The following is a 20,853-nucleotide window of genomic DNA, read 5'->3' on the forward strand; positions in this document are numbered from 1 at the left end:
ACTCAGGGCTAGGGTCATACCTGCCTGGGCTACAAGATCGGACAGCTCCTCCATGTCTCTTTTCATGTAGTCCAGAGAGGTACGTCTCAGGTCATTCACACCAATATGAACAATGACAGAGTCATATCTGTACTTGCTGTGGATTGACCCGAGTGCGTGCATTATGTAGCAGATCCTGGCATCCAATAAGCAACTGACAGTAACTTTCTCCTCGTTTAGCCTGATGAGTGGAACATCAGTGTGCCTGACTATAGAATCACCTTTGACTAGAGTGTTGGGTACGTTGTTATGCCTTATGGCAGTGTGAAGAAAGGAAGGCAAAGGTGCTAATGCCTCAATCAAAAAATGTTAATCAGTAAAGATAATACTTCTAAACACACATTTACATATGACAAGTTATTCAGCCCTGATGTTTGTGACCAAATAATGCAAAAACTTAAATTACTTAATTTAAATCAATCAATAATTAAACGGTAAAGTCAATACATCAGTTAAACCAAACAGCTGCCACAATAATAAACATTCATGTACAGTGAGGTTTACAATACAGACATTTAGGAAAACCAGACCACTTTTTTTTTTTTTTTTTTGCAGCTACTTTAGCACTTTGGAATGCCAATTCACCAGATGGCAAAATGTACTACTTGATATTATCACCCAATCCAGATTTAAATGTAAATAAATATACACAAATAAAATAATAACAGCAAAACAGGAAACCATTACAAAGAATGGATACTGTTGAACAAATGGATTCATTGCATCCAAAAGAACGTTTACAGTGATAAAATGAAGCTGTAAGAGTATGTGTACATGCATATCTCTAGGTCTAAGATTAAATGGGGTCCTCTTCAGTGCTCTGAATGTTGGGTGTAGAATTTTCCAACCTTATCTGTATGCTACAGAGTACAGCTTTAAAAGTATACAGCGTGTGATAAGCTTCTCCATATTTTATTTTTATTTATTTATTTTTTTTAGTGGGGACTCAAAACGTTTTTTTGCAACCTCTCCAAGTGTAGTCAATTTTAATTAGGGGGAAAAATCCAACACAGTATCATGCAAGCGAATACACAAGGGGCCTGATTCCTAAACAACTGCTCTCAGTGTAAGAGAGAGCCCTAAATTCTGAAAGGCTTATGCTCAGTGTAAGTGACTTACTTCAGTGTAAGGACCATCAATAAACATGCTTGCTGAGGGGGAAGATTCCAAAACACCTGTTCTCAGTGTAAGTGGTCACTTATGCTGACCGTAAGTCTTTTGAAATTGGGCCCAAAGTATAAAGTAAAACCTTGTCCATACTCCCAATATTGTTTAACAATAAATAAGTATTATACCATTTCACCATCACTTACTACAGAATGGGCTTCAAGAATAAATAAACTTGACTTCCCCTACCAAAACTAAACATAAGTGAGGAAATATTAATGGACCTTTGTAGTCCCACTTACATTTTCTGGTTAATGTACTTTTCTTTTACTAAAATGACTCTGTGATCTGATTACTAACAGTCCCAATAGCATGTCAGCGCACTCATTTGGGTGAGTAGAGCCACCAACTTGAAGTAATTGCTATGAAGCATGTGAACAGTGCTCTTTTACATTTCTGCAAGCATTGCTAATTGCCAGACATATGCTACACATGTACTAAAATTTGTCAAAAAGAAGCATGTTCTGCTTTTGAGTAACATAAAATAGACAGACATTTCCTAGTTTCTGATATTCCTTACACAAATCCTTTCAAAAACATTACAATGGAGAAAGCAAAAGAAACAGAATTCAAGACCAACAAACCTGCTGCCTTAACTGGTCCTCGTATCGTTGCCTTGCAAGTTTGTCCTGATACTGGGCCCTCTGTGTAAACAAAGAAAAAGTATTACTGAATGACGAAGCTTTATTAAACTTAACCTCTTACACAACACACATTTGCTACATACCACGTCTTACAACTGTACATATCTGCAAAATGCTGCTGAGCAATTATTCCACTCAAAAACGTGGTCTGAAGCTTTTCAAGTGAATGCCTCTTCAAACTTCAGTACTTGGCCTCAGCAGAAGACCATCTCCCAAGTCATGCCAGCAACCAAGATGGAAAGAGGAGACAGTTAATTTCAATCATGTCTTAGAGAAAAGGAAGCCAGTTTCACCTTTTTAAAACAACGCTGTTCATATTAACCCTGCCCCATTACAATATGGTCTAAGAAGGCAAAGTCTAATTAGAATAAATAGGGGAGATTAAGATAACACATAAAACTGAAATCATCCTCAGAATGCAAAGCAATAAAATCTCAAGCACTTGTAATATGGGACAGCCCAGAGTCAGGCACTACTGCTAAACCAGTCAAATGTTCCATTCGTCAAAGTACAAACAAGCAAAACGACAAGATCCTGCAGTAACCGAGGTCTGATATTATTAATTCCACAAACCACAGCACAAGTTCAAACCTAGAAACGCTCGTAGCTTGAAAAAGCTTTTTTGATTTGTGGAGGCAATCAAAGTGAACTACGGGCATTTGTTAGTTATTTGAGTGATGCAACCAATGTTCTGAAATTTAAGTAAAATTATTCAGACACAGAAATAAGTATTCTAGATGTGAAAATTATGAAAAGTCCAGAAGGTATAGAAACAACAATTTATAGAAAAAAACAGTGCAGGCTAATAGGTATAAGCATCAGTAAAGTATGCATGCCCCTCATATATTTAAAGGCATACATAAAAGTCAGATGCTTAGAGTAAGTAGATTGAATACCAATACAAATAGATGCCCGACACAGATGAGAGAGATTGCAAATGATTTTAAACTAAGAGGTTATGACAATACCCTTCTCAAACAAACTATGTCTGATATAATGACTCAGATACGACAGCAAAACCTTATTTTAAACCCCAACAAATATCACAAATGATTAATACCACAATAGGTGATGTGAGATATATTACTACTTTTAATACAAGAACTGATGGAGTAAAAGAAATAATAAAGAGAAACTGGGGAATATTAGAAAGTATGCCTGAACTAAAGAAGTACATTACAAATTAACCTAAGTTTGCATATAGAAATTGTATTAATCTTAAAATAAGACTTTGTTATAGGGATGTTAGGTCACAAGTAAATAAATAAAGAATAAGTAAAAAAACAGGGAACATTTCCATGTTTTAACTCTGTGAGCTGCAGATACATTTCTTCAAACAGTACAGTTTTTTGTAGATCCTAGCTCAGGGAAAGAATACAAGTTTGATTTATTTGCTACATGCAATACAGTGAATATTGTCTATCTGGCAGCATGCATAAAATGTCCTGCATTCTATGTAGGTAAATGGAGTAGAAAAGTAAAAGATTGTATAATAGAACATTGCTCTGAGATTCGTAGAAGTAATTTATCAAATGCATTAGCCAATCATACAGTTAAAGATGGCCTTAAACATAGCTTTGTGTTCAGAGTGATTGATAGAATAGATAAGAATGTAAGAGGGGGTGACTTAAATAATTTATTGGAAATGAGAGAGTATGCATGGATAATAAGACTTTGGGCTGATAGTCACCCAGGACTAAACACAGCAGTTAGTATTAAGCCAGTATTGGTTAAGAAACAAATGCAATTAAAGAGATGAAGGTATCATTCACATTTATTCTGTGCACATACATTCACATGAGTATATATACTTAAAGATACTGCATAGATAATTTGTATGTTTTTAGGAAGTTACATAATTGTTGCATGACGAAAGAGTTTTAATTTGTTCAGATTTTATTAGCTATGAATGCCATGTGATCACTGTCTTTATATAATACAGCTGTAGAACACATGTCTTTGCAGTGAAGAATAGTTCTGCCTGAAAGCTGTATGCTCTGCATGTTTGTACATTTTTATTAAAATTTTTACAAGCGACGAGCGCTTCTTGGTTTGAACTTGTGCTGTGGCCATTCTTCAAAGTACTCATTTTAAAAGTGCTTCTGGCTGCAATTTTGGGGACCAGGAAAATTAAGTGCAAACTACAGAGACAATCATATATCTACAATTCTACCTCTTAAAGCTCACTAAATTAAAATTACTTAAAACTTAAGTAGCATTCTTGGCAAAGTTGTTGCTAACCTTAAAATCTCTATTTTATTCTTTGGCTTAACTTTCTCTTTTAATTCAAAAAAGGTTTATATTAAAGATAAAATAAACTCAACCCTTTAAGAAAGCTACATCTGTGAAAACCTTTTTATGCTAATAGTGCCCATTTATCCCACCTTTAAAATGCTCTTCTTTATGGGGAATTCAAGGCAAGAAAACTTTGCTCCGAGGAAGATGAATTTCGAAGGGTTGCTGCAGAAGTTGCAATGAGGTTTATGGTAAGGGGCAATTCACAAAAGCATTTGGTCTCCTCTTTGGACAAAGTATGTGAATTTTTCAAGTTTAAACACTAACGGATGAGAGGTCACAGTTTTTATGATAAAGAGGGTATTTATTCGGTCCCTTTCCATGCTCCTTTTGTTTAAGAAATGGCATTTATTTGAAAAACTGCCTTGATTCATAGCTACCTCAGATGACATCCTGGGTAAATTAAAGTTAAAAATTCCATACAGGAACTTCTCAAGCATCGGTGACGGTATCAGACAGGTGGTCACACATTATTATCTTGAGAATGTAAAAGATGTTCTAGTCGTGAGTAATTAAATAGCAATGGTCTTACTTTAAAGCCCAGTTTTATGCAATGGTCATCAGAAAGCTGTTGCTTATGGCCTAAGGGTCACTGTAATAAATGTAATATAGGACTAACTGTTAGGCAACATAGAAAATGAATGCTTCATTAACTGAACCCATGCCCTTCAATTTCTTTAAACAGCATAACCGGGATGAAAACGACGACTTTTTATGCATCATTATACATTTATTTCATCAGTGGGACTTTTACATGCTTCTGAGATTTTACTGCAAAAAGAGGCATAGTTAATATTCATTTATAATATTTCAAAACATTGTTTTAACAATGACGTCTCAATGAAAAATAATGTATTTGTATTTGGAATATGCATGTAAATATTTTCTGGGTACTTTAAAATTTGAAACAAAATTGCTTGAGGCTCCGATTGGTTAAATTTGCTTGCAAGTGGTATTTAAGAAACAGGTTGATTTTGATTGCTTTAGAACCCTAGAACCGTGAAGGCATTCTAATGAGACACTAATTTATTTTTAAACTTTATTTTATTCTGTTAAGGTTGGCAGCTTGTTCACCAGCACTACTTTCTAAAGAGAAAATGATTTCTGACAGCAGGTTAACAAGTACACAGATGACAGATTACGTTCTCTTCACAACTGATATAAATAAACTGCTGGTCCAAGTTCAAATTAAGCAACTGCAAAAAGAAACTCTCAAAAGTGCTGCATGTTATAAACACAATATAGCAGAAGGAAAAACCTCAAACCCCAAAGCAACACACACTGTGCACAAACAAAAACCTTACGACTGGCACTTCAGAAAGTACCATGTCAAAAGGTATTGCAATTTATATTTAATGTTAAAAAATGCGATTTAAAAAATTAAGTGATGCAGTTAAAAGGGACTGGGGATACCGCATATCTAATGAGTGAGAGACCTTAAGGGGAATCTGTCATAGACAATACATACAGAAAACACTGACAACATTCTGCATGAAGTATTTTCTACAATTCTGGAGAATTGTTTCCATAGGTTCATAGGGTGGTACTAGGCTATCAGCCCTAGGGCCTACACAAGCCTAGCCATAACAATTCCCTGGCTATTTCTTCCCACACTATTTACTTCCCTGGACCCCTGTCTAGCAGGGCGACTGACGTGACCCCCAAGGGTGAATTTCCTTTCTCCCATCTAATCGTCAAGGTTCCTTTTGAAAAGGGCCAAAGAGGCACTCTGCTTGACATGTATGGACAGTCTATTCCAGAGTCTGGGGAGTCTCTGGGTCAGGAACCTATCCCTCCAGCATGTTTTGTTTATTGTGATGACAAGATTTAGATCCCTGGAGCATGTGGCTCTGAGGGATTGGGATTTCTTTAAGTGTAGCATGTCCAACAGCTCTGGGTTTGACATGGCCTTGTATGTTAAGCAGAGATCGCCTCTGAGAAGACAATATGCGACAGACTATAGCTGGAGTTTAAGGCGGTAAGCATAGGGCATCTGCTTTAGGCCTGTGATTCTTTTAGGGAGGTATTTCTACGGCCTTTCCAGTTGTTGCAGATGTCTTAAGAGGTACATACCAAATGGGGCGTTGTATTCTATAATGGGTCTAATGAGGGAGGAGTACAGTGGGACAATAATCTCCTTTTTTCTGGATAAAAAGCCCTTAGTGATGAGGTGTGCCACATAGAAGGATTTCCTGACTGATGTGGCGATGTGGTTATCGAAGGTGAGACCACTGTCCACCTGTGTCCCTAAGTCTCTTATCACACTTTCAGTGTACTGCCACCTATGTAGTAATTCACGGGTACATGTTTTTTTCCCAAAGGGGATAACTATACATTTCTTGGCATTGAGCCTGAGCCCATGGCTCTGGCACCAAGCATCTGTTTCTGTAAGGCCCTTTTGTAGAGCATCCACATCATTTGGGGATTCAATGATGGCTCCCAGTTTGCAGTCATCTGCGAACTTTGTTAGCCAGAGTCCCTTAGTGTTGGCCTGTACTTCAGAGAAGTAGATGCCAAACAAGAGCGGTCCCAGAACTGAACCCGGAGGTACTCCACTTGTCACCTGTCTGGAGCTGGATTTGGAGTCAGCTACTTTAACATTGTGGGTTCTGTCAGTAAGCCAGTTGGCAACCCATTGGGTGACGTAGGGATTAATGCCCAGCTTAGTAGGTTTATCTAGGATTCCAGAATGGGGGATGGCGTCAAAGGCCTTGGCGAGGTCTAGATACGCTGTGTGGACCACCTTACCCTTGTCCATGGCTCTGGAGACTGATTCGAAGAAGTCAATCAGGTTCAGGAGACAAGATCGGCCCTTCACCAACACAAACTGGGTGGGGTCCAGTGTTTGAAGGTTGCCAATGTCTTTGTTGAGAAGTTCCATGATAATACGCTCCATCGCCTTGCAGATAAGGCTCGTCAGACTGATGGGACAGTAGTTTCCGGGATCCAAGGTGGATCCCCCCTTGTGGAGTGGGATAACTGTAGCTCTGCGCCACTCAGTGGGCATGAAACCTGAGGTGAGGCTATGATTAAGCATGACACTTAGGTGAGGTGCCAGTTCATATTGTAGTTCATGCAGTACACAGCCCGGGATGTCATTTGGTCCCATGGATGCTGTATTCTTAGCTTTGTAGAGTGCATTTTTTTACCTATGTGGCCATGATTACCGGAATGTGGCAATCTTCCGGTATTGAGATGGGCTGTTTAGTGGGTGAGAGGGGGGTGAAGTTGACACTGAAATGATCTGCCAGGATATTGGCAATATCCTTGGGATCAGTATATTTAATGCCATTCTATTTCAACTCAGAGCAGATCTGAGCATTGCCATTTAGATTCTTGACAGTTACAGAATGCCTTGTGGTTGTCTTTGGAATCTTTGGCAATTTTATTTTTGTAACTAGCTTTGGAAGATTTTATGAGGGATCTCAGTTTCTTACTGAAGCTGGTAAGGGAATTTTTTGCATCCTGGGATTTTCCTCTTTTCTGCAACAGTTTCTTCTTTTGTTGTAAAGTTTGTTTATGGCAGGGGACCACCAGATTGGCTTACTTTTTTTGGAGGAGAGCATCTTGGTTCTATTTGGGATGGCATGATTCATGCACGAGTGGATGTGCTTTTACAGTGCCTTAGTGTAGGATTCAGCAGTCAAACTTTCAGTTCCCGTCTGCATGGGTGTCATGAAGTTAGTCACTTCTGACTTGAGTAGCAAGAAGTTGGCTTTGGAGAAGTTTTTTTATGGAAGTTTCCTTACCGGGGGGGTGGGGGTGGGATGTGGATGTTAAGGGTGATTAGCTTATGGTCAGACCTGACTAACGAGGAGAAAGAAAAGGGAAGGAAACTGTAAAAGGTTATTCTTCACCTTGGGGAGGGCACATTATTAGATGTACAGGACAGTCTTCCTTAACAGGGCAGCAAAGTCAAAAGACAGGAAGAGAGAGTGTCGCAATACGTGGCTGTAAGGGAGGGGCAAACTGCTGGTTACCTAGAACTTCCAGCTTACTTAGTCTTTAGTGAAAGAGGATTGTAGAAGCTTATAGAATTTCAGGTTCCACAAATCCATATTTAAAGCCATCACCTAAAATTAACAAATCACAAATCTTAAAATATCACTAGAAACCGTAGCAGATGGACTACATGAGAACAGTGATGCAATTAGGCGAGTGTATTAACATGTAGACACTGACACATTTAATTGTGCATAAACCCATACATAGGGCCAGCCAAGAGTGCTGTTCTTCTAGGGGAGCTCTTTCCCAGTTTAGAGTAATATTCTACTGCTCTAAAAATAAATACATAAAGCACCCCTACTTAATAGAATTTGCACCTGCAGAATATATAGACCCTCCGGGGGACAGTGCTATTACTGTTTTTACAGTGCCAGCAGTGATAGACATTTTGGATATTTCTGGATTTTTGATTTGTGTTGGGATGAGGAGAATAGCATGGTGAGAAGTGCCCCCAGCTTAATTTAGTTACTAAAAGGAAGTTTTGGTCAGCTAGGGTGTGTTAAAGGATGCAGGGAAAAGCAAAGTCAAAGAGTAAGACTGAATTTATTTCCTTAATTGTTTTCATTCAGGCCTTCGCTGGATGAAAAGGCCGTTTCAAAAAGTCTAAAATGCATCTCAGAACATCTAGAAATGTCTTGCCTTCCTACATTTATAACACACTAGTCTTGGCTAGTTAGAGTATGCTCAGAGAATGCAGGAAAAAACAAAGTTGAAGAGTAAGGCTAAATTTCTTTCTTTGTGTTTTTTGTTCGGACAATCACTGGATGAAAAGGCTGTTAAAACTCTAAAAGGCACCTTAGAGCATCTAGAACTCCCACAGCTTCTGGGGGACTTGTTGCCATAAGACCCCTAACATAATGCAGCCGGGTCCTCCCCAGTTATCAAAATGCAGTCTTGCTTAGGCAGAACATGTTGAATGAATGAATAACCAAGTAACTGCGAGAAAAAGGAAGGGGGAAAAAGTTATCTGGATAGTGAGTATGTCAGGATGGGACAAGCAGCAGGGGGGATAGTCATGGAGTTTTCACCTAGTGCACCAGTTCAGTTACCAAAGACCAGCCCTGCCTATATATAGAATGTTTAAACACAAGGTGTAGCTCAAGTTTCTGCATGCAGTGCCATCAATACGTAGTGTTGAAAATGTATAAAAGCATTTTCTTTCTCTAAACGTGTATGTGCATGTGGATGCCTAAATCTCCAATTTCAAAAGAAAAATACCACATATTTTTACATATTAATATATTATTCTTCTAATGTAGCCTTCTAATCACCATTCTATCCAAATACTTTGTTCTAAAGTAAAACATATTTTATATACCACCACTATAACAGCACCATCATTAAAACAGAACCACGGCCTGCATAAAATATCAGCACCAACACCCACAGACTATAATGTTATTACCTAAAAAACTACAATGCTAGATACATAAACAAAAAATAAAAACAAAACCTAATAATTCAAAGCTACATCCTACCCAACTCAATGAGAAATAAAACCTAACAAAAAAAAAAAAAAAATACACCCACAACAACAAATAAAATGCTGCATTACTAGCACAATATTGTATTATATTGATCAGGCAGCAGGATTCACTGGAGAGAGTTCAGGTATTGGTAAGACACCTGTTCAATTCATTGTCAGCTATAGGTCCTCCTCCATGAATCAGGACACCCACTCTGCCTATCTGGATCTACTTGAGTCTATCAAGAGATATCCGAACACCATGGTTTTGGGTGACGTAACTACTCATCCATTGACTGAGGAAATTACTCGTGTGCAAAACTCACTTAACCAAAGGCTCCTCGACTTCATTAACTCCAATGTCTTGAACCAGTTAGTTGACACCCCCACAAGGGGTGCCAACATCCTGGATCTGGTGCTTACCAAGATGGGGGACCACTGCAGCACCCTCACTGTGAGGTCTTCCATAGTGAGATCTGACCACAAATCAGTCTCATTCAAAATAAACTATCACACCTGATCCCCCCCCCCCCCCGGCACCACTAAACTAAAAAACTTCTCCAAAGCAGATTATAATCTCTTACAGGATGGTATAAATAGCTTCACTGCACCTTCCACCCTCAGATGGAACTGGCAACTCTGCAGAATTCTACACAAATGCTTTACACAAACACCTCAATAACTGCATTGACTCAGCCGTACCTGAAAGGACCAAAACAAGCTCCTCAAGGAAGAGCAAACCTGTCTGGTGGATAACTGCCATTAACAGGCTTTACAATAAGAGGAAGAAATTGCTAAGAGTGAGAGGGACCAAGCCCTAAACTGGAAACAATCCCTCCTCAGCTTAAATAAGCAAATAAGACTTCCTGTGAAGTCCTCCAAAGCTGACTAGGAATTCAAATTAACTTCCTCAACTAAGGACAATAATAAGGTGGTCTTTAGTTACATCCATAACCTAAAAGGAAAGACCCATATTTGCGACAAACTGGTACTTAATGATGCCACGTATACCGAGCCTGTGGACATTGCTAACCTGTTAGCCGACAGGTTCTGTGAAAACTTCACTCTCCTGTCTCCGCCACACTTACCCCAACACATCCCTACCACCTGTCCTCTATCTTGCATCTCAAAAGAGCAGATCAGGAACGCCCTCGCCAAGGTCAAAAAAACAGCATCTATGGGACCTGATAACATCCCAGGTTGTGTCCTACATGGGCTCAAACAAGAACTACCAATGCCATTGGGTACTCTTTTCAATCATAGTCTAAGCAATGGCTGAGTGGAAAAAGGCCACCTTTATCCCCTTGCACAAAGGTGGTGCTTCCAGTGACCCCGGGAACTACAGACCTATCAGCTTGAATAGCCTTATCTGAAAGGCCACAGGGAGAATCATCATGGACCTTAAAAATATTGGTAACCTCCAAACACACACATAACCCTACTTAGCCTGGATTTGTCAAAAAGAGATCATGCCTGTTAAACCTGGTGGACTTTGAGACAGTTATCAAGGCCCTGGACGAGGGGAATTCTGTGTATACAGCCTACCTAGACTTAGCCAAGGCTTTTGACACTACACCCCACTCAGGCATAATCAACAAACTAACCCAGCTAGGTAACAACCCGTACATCATTAGATGGGTCACTAACTGACTCACTGATAGAACCCATATAGTCAAAATAAGGGAATCAACCTCTATCAGCAGACCTGTAACCAGTGATGTTCCACAGGGATCAATCCTGGGACCTACAGTTTGGAATCTATTTCTCTGTAATGCAAGCTAAAACTAAATGTTTGTGGCTGACAAAGTTTGCTGTTGCCTGCAAACTGGGAGCGGTTATAGAATCTCTAAATGCTGTCAACATCCTACAAGAGGGTCTTAAACAAATGACTGGTGCCAAAGTCATGGCCTTAAACTCAACTTTCTGTAAGAGCGATGTTCCTGCTAACTACCACATTGTCAACAACCCCCTAAGTATGTACTCAGTGGTGAGAGACCTGGGCACACAGGTTGACAGCAACCTTACCTCTGATTACCATGTCGCCACAGTGGTAAGGAGGGCATTCTATATTGCTCAGCTTATAAGTAAGGGCATTGCCTCATGAAAAAAAAAGTTACAACCACCCTGTACTCTTCCCTCATCAGGCCAATAAGCGAGTATAATGCCCCTTTTGGTATGTACCTTTCCAAGCACCTGCAACAACTGGAAATACCACAAAGGTTCCTCACAAGTAAAATTCAAGGTCTTCAGCATCTGTCCTATGTGGATTGTCCGAAATCACTGTCACTTTATTCTGTTTCATACAGACGACTCAGAGGCAATCTCTACCTTATATATAAAGCAATCTTTGACCTTGCTTTACTGGAAATGATGCATCTCCGCAAGTCAAATGGTACACAGTTTGCTCGCTGTAATGGCCTTTATGTGTGACATTAATAGAACCTGCTGGAGGGACAGATATGTCTCCCAAAGGTTACCACATCTTTGGAACAGACTCCCACTTCATATCAAGCAGAGCACCTCAATGACCCTCTTCAAACAATCTGGATGATTAGATGGGTAACCGTAAATTCACCCCAAAGGTTGCACCTATGATCCCTCTTGGACAGGAGTGATAGGCGCTGACTGTAGAAATAAGGGTAGAACTTCACTAGGCTTGTAAGGGCCCTAAGGTCATTAGCCTAGTAACCTCCTATGATCCCATATAGTAAATAAGCAAAACCACAAAAACTTTTAAAGCATTAAAATATGAAAAAGTACTACATAAAGAACCATAAATTATTTTATATGAAAAAGTAAACATACTGTAGCACTCAAAATAAACTCCACAGAAATGCTGAAGAACAATGACAGATTTAAAGTATGTATTAACACAACTACTATAAGTCATACAAAATGACAAAAGCTTTTAATGAAGATATGAAAATGATAGAGACGTCTATAAAAAAATAAAAGTTTTTTTTGTTTTCCATTTTATTCTGTTTATTGGGACAGCCACATGATTTTTTTTCTCAGAGCTGAAAATTCCTGCCATGACATCAAGAAACACCAAACCCACAACATCTAACTTCCTACATTAATGTATACTTTACTGCAGTTCCATGCTAAATGCATCAGTAACAGCTTCTTACTATCAAAAAGACAATCTGTCAACTAGGTATTGCAGGTGGAATACCTCATAGTGAAAATTAACACAATATGATATAGCAGTAAAATAGCAAAGTTAGAAGTTACTCCTTTAAAAAGCTGATTTTTCTTTACCCATAATTTGCATACATATGCACTGCATTATCATTCAATACCTACCATGACCTAATTTTGGGGGTATGGTTAGAGACAAAAAATAAGAAAACTGAAAAAAACAACAAAAAAAGATCAAACAGCACAATAGAATAATTATTTTTTTGGAAAACTATTGTCTTTTATACTCCTATTAAAGTTGGAAGTAAAGTTAATATTAAGCACTCTTCCAAAAGTGGCAAATACACTTTTACTAGTGAAGGAGTACGATGAAAAATGAAAGACTGAACCAGAAGTAACTAGGCTTGGCAAGGTTCATACTGTTATCCCCAAGAGGTTGAACAGTTTCAGCAAACATACTTCATCATATTTACAAGATCCACAGGGCATCAAGGAGCAAGTCATCAAGGCACTGGAAAACTTTGGCTCTCTGTAGTCTCAGATGAGCTTGCTACTATGGATATGCACTTGGTGAACACACCGAGAGCAGAGCCCTCAGATCATAATGACACTTCAACCAGTTCTGCTGGCAGAAATGGATAAAGCCCAGACTTCAACTGGATGCCTGGGCTCCTATTGGAGCAGGCATGGCAGAGGAGAGGAATGATGAGGCTCAAGACTGATAGCTTCTCTTTGGGAGGGGAGGGCATGTGCTCAGAGCATGCACTCCATGGTTCAAGCACTGGTAGAAGAAGCAGGGCCAATTGGTCCCGTCACAGCAAGACATGCCCGAGTCACTCAAAGGTCCACCTCACGACAACTCCTTAGATATCAATAAGCATATTCAGGAGATGTATGGCCATAAAGAGAAAACCCAAACAAGCCTTGCAAATAACACTGCTCCCAGTCTATTCAGCCCTCACAGCCCAAGGGACAAATGCCTAGGTGGAACAAACTGGTGAGGAGAGAAGCCAGGGGAGTAAGCTCAGTGATTAGAGGCAGACTGGAGGAAAAAATGAGATCAGATTTACCAATATCTCCCAATTCCTTACTAACACTGGTGAAAAGGTAGGAGTTATGAAGGTCCAACGAGTGCATTCTGCCTCCTCCTTATAGTCAAGGGAGGACAGACAGCAGCATGACCATTAAAATGGTTCTTTTTGGGACAAATCTGTTATGTCAGTTTTCTCTGCTGCCACAAAAATGAATCTGGAGTAATTTGGCAAGCCTTGTTTTGGTCTGGTGGGACCTCCTACATAGTTCATTCCCTTAAAATAATGAAGGCATTTTCTTACTGCTTTTAAGGGGTGAGATATCTGACAAGACTAATGAAGGAATGTGGGACATGGGAAGGAGATGGCATAACCATTGGTATTTCCCTGACTCATCCATCCTTAATCATTCTCCAGGCTTTCTTGTGGAGGAGAAAAAGACCCCCCCCCCAACTACCTCTAAAGACAGTCTGGGAAGGTGCAATGACTGTTGTACACCTGAAGTGATAACAGCAACCTTGTACTTTGTATTTGAGAGGTAAACACCTTAATTATGCCAGCCACCACCCTTGGCTAAACATGCTGTGTCCAAGGGTACTAAGGTTGACACTAAATAAAAAATACTAATTTACTAGAAATATTACAGAAGTATTGCAAGTTCCCAAAACAAAATGAGCAACAAGCATTCCTGTCATCAGTACACTAGCCCAACCTAATGCACAACTCCTAAGACACGTTTAGATGTTGCAAGGTAGACAGGCCTAAGCCTAATGAAGCAGACCAATAATAGCACTTTCTGACCAACTCCATAAAATATTTGTCACAATTGGCAGCAGCAGGAAAAGAAAAAATGAACAGTAAGCAATACAAATAACAAGCATTTTATTAAAAAATGCAGAAAAGCAAAATGAAGCCCAAGTAATTTTCTCTGCAAACATACCTATAGCTCAGTAAAAACAGAACTGGACAGTGTGAGAGGAGATACGTGCAACTGGACGGGAGAAGTGGGAGACAGTCCAGACAGCACAGGAAATTTGATTTGTCAAGCAGTACTGATGCCTGTGTTGCAAGACCAAATACAGAACACAGACCTCCAATCAAATAACCTAATAAAGAACACATACCTCTAATCAAATAACCCAATACAGAAACTAAACAATGAAGGAATACAACCATGAATTAATGCTCACCATCTGGGCACAAACAACTAAAATAAATGATTACTGCAGAAACCAAATACTACCCAATGTTCTATTAAACAAAACAAAAAAAAAAAGCACAAGTAGATGAAACCACTACCAAAGAGAAAACAACCTTCCACTGGAAAGCTTCTACACAAAACAAAAAAAGGCTAGATATATAACCACAGATATTCAAAAACACAAGCACATGAACAGAACAAACTAATGTATTTCATTAAAAATATCAATATATATATGCATATATATATATATATATATATATATATATATATATATATATATATATATATATATATGCATATATATATATATATATATTGCACACACACACACATTTATATGGGAGCCCTTCATTTGTTCGAACTTTCAAATGTTCGAAACTCATACGGCCGACACCATATGAGCGAATGTTTGAAAGGCCGACAAATGATAGTAGAGATCCCGCTACAGTGTGGGACTGGGAGACCCTGTCCTCCACTGTAGTGCAATCTCGGAGTGAGAACATTTAAGTAGTAGGGGGTGTGGGGGTGCAGGGGGGCTTGACCCCCTGTATAACACAGTTTTACTGTGTTTAGATGTAGGTAAATAGTGCTACTTCAGGATGTCGGTCTTTCGGAATGTCGATCATATGGTGTCGGCTATATGAAAGTTGGCATACTGAAGTAGACATTTATTTATCTATCTAGATCTATCTATCTATATCTCTCTATATATATATATATATATATATATATATATATATATATATATATATATATATATATATACATATACACACACACACACACACACATATATATATATATATACATACACACATATATACACACACATAAAATATACAAACATACGTGTGTGTGTATGTATATATATCATCAGCCCCCTTCATCATGGGGTTGGGGTATCGTGTTAACTATCGTGATTCAGTACCACACTCCTGCCTTCAACATTCATGCCTGACTGTCGCACATCTTTTCACACAATCCATCCACCTCTTTGCTAGACGCCCTTGTTTCCTCTTACCTTCTTCCCATCTGTCCCAAAGCTTCACCAGATTGTCTTCAGCTTTTCTACACATGTGCCCAAAGCATTGTAATCTGTTCTCTTTGATCTTTTCTGCAATTGGAGCTACTTTGGCTTCTTCTCTTATATCCTCATTTCTTCGTCTGTCCCACAGCGTGAATTCTACCACCTTTCTCAGGCACTTCATTTCCATCACCTCTAGCTTCTACTGTTCTGCCTTTACTGCCCAGGTTTCTGTACCATACAGTAGTACTGGTCACACCACTGTCTTGTACACCTTACTTTTCAACTTCTTTGGCATTCTTCTGTCATAGACTATACCCGATACTCTATACCAGTTGGCTGCAGCCCCTCTGACTCTAGCTTTGACCTCTTCATTCAGACAACCCTTCTCCTCAACCACCCCTCCCAGATACTTGAAGCTGTTTACCTGTTCCACTATTTTCCCTTCTATCTCTATTCTCAGCTTCTTTGGATTTCCCCAATTTGCTGCCATTGCCACAGTCTTATCTCTAGTTTCATCCCATGTGCCTTCAGATTTGCATTCCATTGTCCTATACTTTGCTGAAGTTCTAGCTCAGAGTCTGCCTGTACTGCCACATTGTCTTCTATACAGCAGCTTTGTTGATCTGTCCCCTTCAAACTGTTTGCTAATGTAGTCCATCACCAGTATGAACAGCAGTGGGCTCAGATGAACCCTGGGGTACACCCACTCCCACTGGGAACCCCACTGTTCATATTTGAGTCACTAGGTCCTTGTACACAGCCTGCACTAATTCTACCAATGTTTCTGGGACTTCAAACCACCGCAGTACTGCCCAGATCAGCTTTCTTGGGACCCTGTCATATGCTTTCTCCAAGTCTACGAATGCCCAGTTGGACTCTCTCCTCATCTCTAGCTTCTTAAGTACCTGTCTCAATGCAAACATCGGCTCAATTGTAATCCATCCTGATCTGAATCCAAACTGCTCATCTCCCATTTTACATTCTACTACCCTGCATATCTGTTTATCAATCACCCTCTCCAGAACTTTCATGCAATGGTGTAGGGGATTGATGCCTCTGTACTGCCCACAGTTGTGGACGTCCCCTTTGTTCTTCTACACTGGCATGAGTATACTTATTCTCCAGTCATCTGGGACATGCCTTTCTCTCCACACTGCTATTAGTACCCTCAAGAGCCATTTCTCCCCTAGCTCACTCATCATCATATCTGCTGTGACCTCATTTGAGCTTGCTGCTTTCCCTGACTTAATCTTCCTTAGTGCTATTCTTAATTCTAAGGTGGGCTCTTCTGTTATCGTAGGCCATTTCAGGGGCAGTACAGCTTCTGTGGGGTTTTCTTCATTCAGTAGCTTCTGGAAATACTCCTTCCATCTGCCTTTGATGTCCTGTGGATTGGTGAGCAGGTTGTTGCTGGCATCCCTTATGAAGAGTGTCTGACTATCTTCTTTGTCTTTGCCTTGCAACCTGATATAGTTTCTTTGTGCCCCTTACTGAGTCACTATCCAGAAGTTGGTAGAGTGCCTCCGATGCCCTATTCTTTGCTACTGCAATTTCTTTCTTAGCTTCTCTGTTAGCCAACCAGTAGTACTTCTAGTCTGGTCAGTCTTTTCTAACTCCCACTTCTTCCTGCACTCCTTTCTCTTGACTTCCTGGACTTCTGCATTCCACCACCAGCTTTCCTTAAGTATCTTATTCCCATACCTGGCTTGGCCACATATCTTTTCTGTAGTCCTAACACATGCTGCTTTTACGCGCTGCCACTCTTCAACTCCACCTATTTTCTCCTCCTCTTGGGATGCTAGAGCCCAGAGTAATTTCCTGAACTGCTGTACTTTATGCCCAGTCAACTTCCAGGTCTTCAGCCTGGTCTCTGACCATAGAGCCTTCTCTGATCACTGCTTGCCGCTGATTGTGGCAACTAATAGTTTATGCTGTGAGTCAACAGTTTCAATAAGGATGACTTTGCAATCATGGATTCTACCACAGTGCCTTTTCCTTACTAGAAGGAAGTCTACCAGAGTTACATGCTGGCTACTCTTGTATGTGATCTTGTGACTGTCTCTCTTTCTCAACCATGTGTTTGCTACTGTCAAGCCATTTGCCAGACAGAAGTCTAGAATGGCTTCTCCTTCTTTATTCATGTTGCCCCACCCATGTGGACCCAGGCAGTCCTCATATCCTGTCTGTCTGTCCCGATATGTGCATTCAAGTCACCTATTATCAACACCAATTCATGTTGTCTTGCTTTATCTAGTAGGTCCTGCAACTGCTGTCTGAATGCACTCTTTTCGTCACTATCACAACCCTGCCGTGGTGCATAGGCTGACATTATGAATACTGCCCTATCACTACACTGGAGTCAGATTGCCAGGAGTATGTCATTAATTCTGAAGATATCCCTCACTGCCTAACAATTCCTACACCATTTCTAGGCTGTCCCCCACCTGTGTAGTAGAGTCTGGATCCCAAGCCAAGGGGCTTTGCTGCACTGCCCTTCCATCTCATCTCTTGGATGTATAGGATGGCCAGCCTCCTCTGTATCATCATGTCATCCACTTCCAAGCTGCATCCTGTCTGCAATTGTGGATGCAAGAACTGTCCCTCCTGCGGAGTCAGTAGAGCTGGGATCTGGGGGAGGTCCCATGGAGGCAACGGTGACAGACTGCGCAGTAGTGGGTACCAGTGTTGGCGTGGCCTGATTGCTCTTGGTCTTTCCTCCCTTGAGTAATACTCTTGTAAGAAGAGGTAGAGGAGGAAATGCATAGACTGAGAGGTTTACCCACTGGAAGGATAGGGCATCCACTTTCCAGGCCTAGCTGTGAGGGTCCCTGGTGCAGAATTTGCTGAGCTGGTGGTTGTAGGGAGAGGCAAATAGAGGTACCTCATTTCTGGGTCACAAGGCTAAAGGTGTTGTAGTTTAATTGCCAGTCGTGTGGGTCTAGGAGATTTCTGCTCAAGTTGTCTGCCAGTGAGTTTTGGTTGCCTGGCAGGAATTGAGCTAGCAGGTGAATATGAATGGCTGAGGCAGTGTTCCAGAGGGTCGTGGCTAGCCTGCAGAGTGGTTAAGAATGGATTCTCCCATGCTTGTTGATGTACCACATCACCGTAGTGTTGTCGGTTTTAATTAGTAGAAGCCCTGGAGAGAGTACGGATCTGAAGCTGTCAGAGCGCGCTGAACAGCTAGCATCTCTTTTTGGTTGATGTGCAGAAGAATTTGATTTGGGCTCCAGTGGTCCTGAATGCACCTGCCATCTAGATGTGCACCCCAGGCATAGTCAGATGCGTCTGTGGTTAGGGTCTGGGTGGCATGGGGTTATGTAAAGGGAAGCCCCTTGTTGTGGTTGCATGCTGCTGTCCACCAAAGGAACTCTTTCCTTAGACAAGGTATCATAGGTATGACAGTTTCCAGGTCCTGAGAATGTTGGCACCAAAGACTTTTTAAGTACCACTGAAGCTTCCTCACATGCAGTCTGGCATACAGAATTAGTAGAGTGCAGGGGGTCATGAACCCTAGAGCTTGCAGGATTTTCCTTACAGATAACTAGGTTCTGGTGGCCATTTGAGAAACGTAGCCTGTCAGGTAAGGAATGCCATCTGGGATGCTGTGTCCAAGCTTGCTCCCAGGAATACAATTTTTTGATTGGGGACTAGTTTGGATTTCTTTTCATTGATAGTGTACCCCAGGGAGGTTAGAAGGTCCTTTACAAATGTCAGGTTCTGCAACAGCTTTTCCTGACTGTCTGCCGGAATCAGGCAATCGTCCAAGTAGGGGTAAATTTGAATATTTCTCTGCCTGCAATAGGCAATGGCTGGAGCCAGATATTTTGTGAAAACTCTGGTAGCAGTGGATAAGCCAAAGGGAAGTGCAGAAAACTGATAATGCATTGATTCTGCCCTAAAATGTAGATATTTACTGCAGGAGTCCCTGATTGGGATGTGCAGATAGGCCTCCTTTAGATCTAGGGTGGCTAACCAGGCATCTTTGGACAGCAGAGGAAGAAGCTGCTGTAGTGTGAGCATTTTGAATTTTGGTACCACCAGGAAAGTGTTTAGAATGGATAGATCTAAGATTGGGTGCCAAGTGCCCTCTTTCCTGGGTACCAGGAAAAGTCGAATAAAAACCTTGGCCTACCTGTTCTGCAGGAACACTCTGAATTACCCTTACGGACAGCAAGGACTGAACTTGGTTTTGTGCCTCTACCCACTGGTTTGGAAGAAGGTCTGGGAACCCTTTTGGGGTTGGCAGCGTGTGGAAATAAAATTTGTACCCTTGGAATACTATGTTGAGGATCCATCAATCGTTGGTGATGGAGGTCCAGTTTTTTGCATGGTGGGCAAGTTTTCCTCCTAGGGGCACTAGCAATTGGGCAGAGGTGAGGAGAGAAGTTGAGAAGTTATTGTGAATTCTTTCCATAAGGGGGTGGCTTAGCACTCCCGGTTTCAGAAATGGAGGTTCTCCATTGCTTATTTCTCTGCAAACCCTGACACTGTAGTCTGGGGGATCAGTTTCCCCTAGGTCTAGTTTGAGGTGGCTGGAAAGGACCAATGTTTTGAGGGGCAATGCCTACTGAATCTTGGAGGCTGCACTTGCAAAAAATCTTTCACTGTCCCCACAGGCAGTTTTTTCTTCCATCTTTTTAAAAACCTCTTCTGTTTTGGTGCCAAACAGATTGTCCTTGTTCAGAGGTGCATCCAAAAATTTTGATTTGACATGGTCTGGCAAGGTCTGCTCCTTAAGTCAGGCATGCCTTCTAAGTACAGAACCTGTGACTGCTGCCCTGCAAGATGCTTCTACGGCATCAAACCCACATTGCAGAGTATACTTGCTGACCTGG

General features: G+C 40.7%; 1 protein-coding gene across 1 annotated transcript in view; it reads right to left on the reverse strand.

The window, feature by feature from the left end:
- The window catches only part of LOC122788743 (ATPase family AAA domain-containing protein 3-A-like), a 493,053-nt gene that overhangs the window by 441,797 nt on the left and 30,403 nt on the right, over positions 1 to 20,853 (reverse strand). Inside the window, exon 4 of the mRNA XM_044055637.1 lies at positions 1,791 to 1,850. Coding sequence (XP_043911572.1) covers positions 1,791 to 1,850 — 60 coding nt within the window. The remainder of the gene's footprint in view (positions 1 to 1,790; positions 1,851 to 20,853) is intronic.

Source organism: Protopterus annectens, chromosome 14.part0 (assembly GCF_019279795.1).
Source record: "Protopterus annectens isolate FY-2018-M chromosome 14.part0, PAN1.0, whole genome shotgun sequence".
Lineage (NCBI taxonomy): Eukaryota > Metazoa > Chordata > Ceratodontiformes > Protopteridae > Protopterus > Protopterus annectens.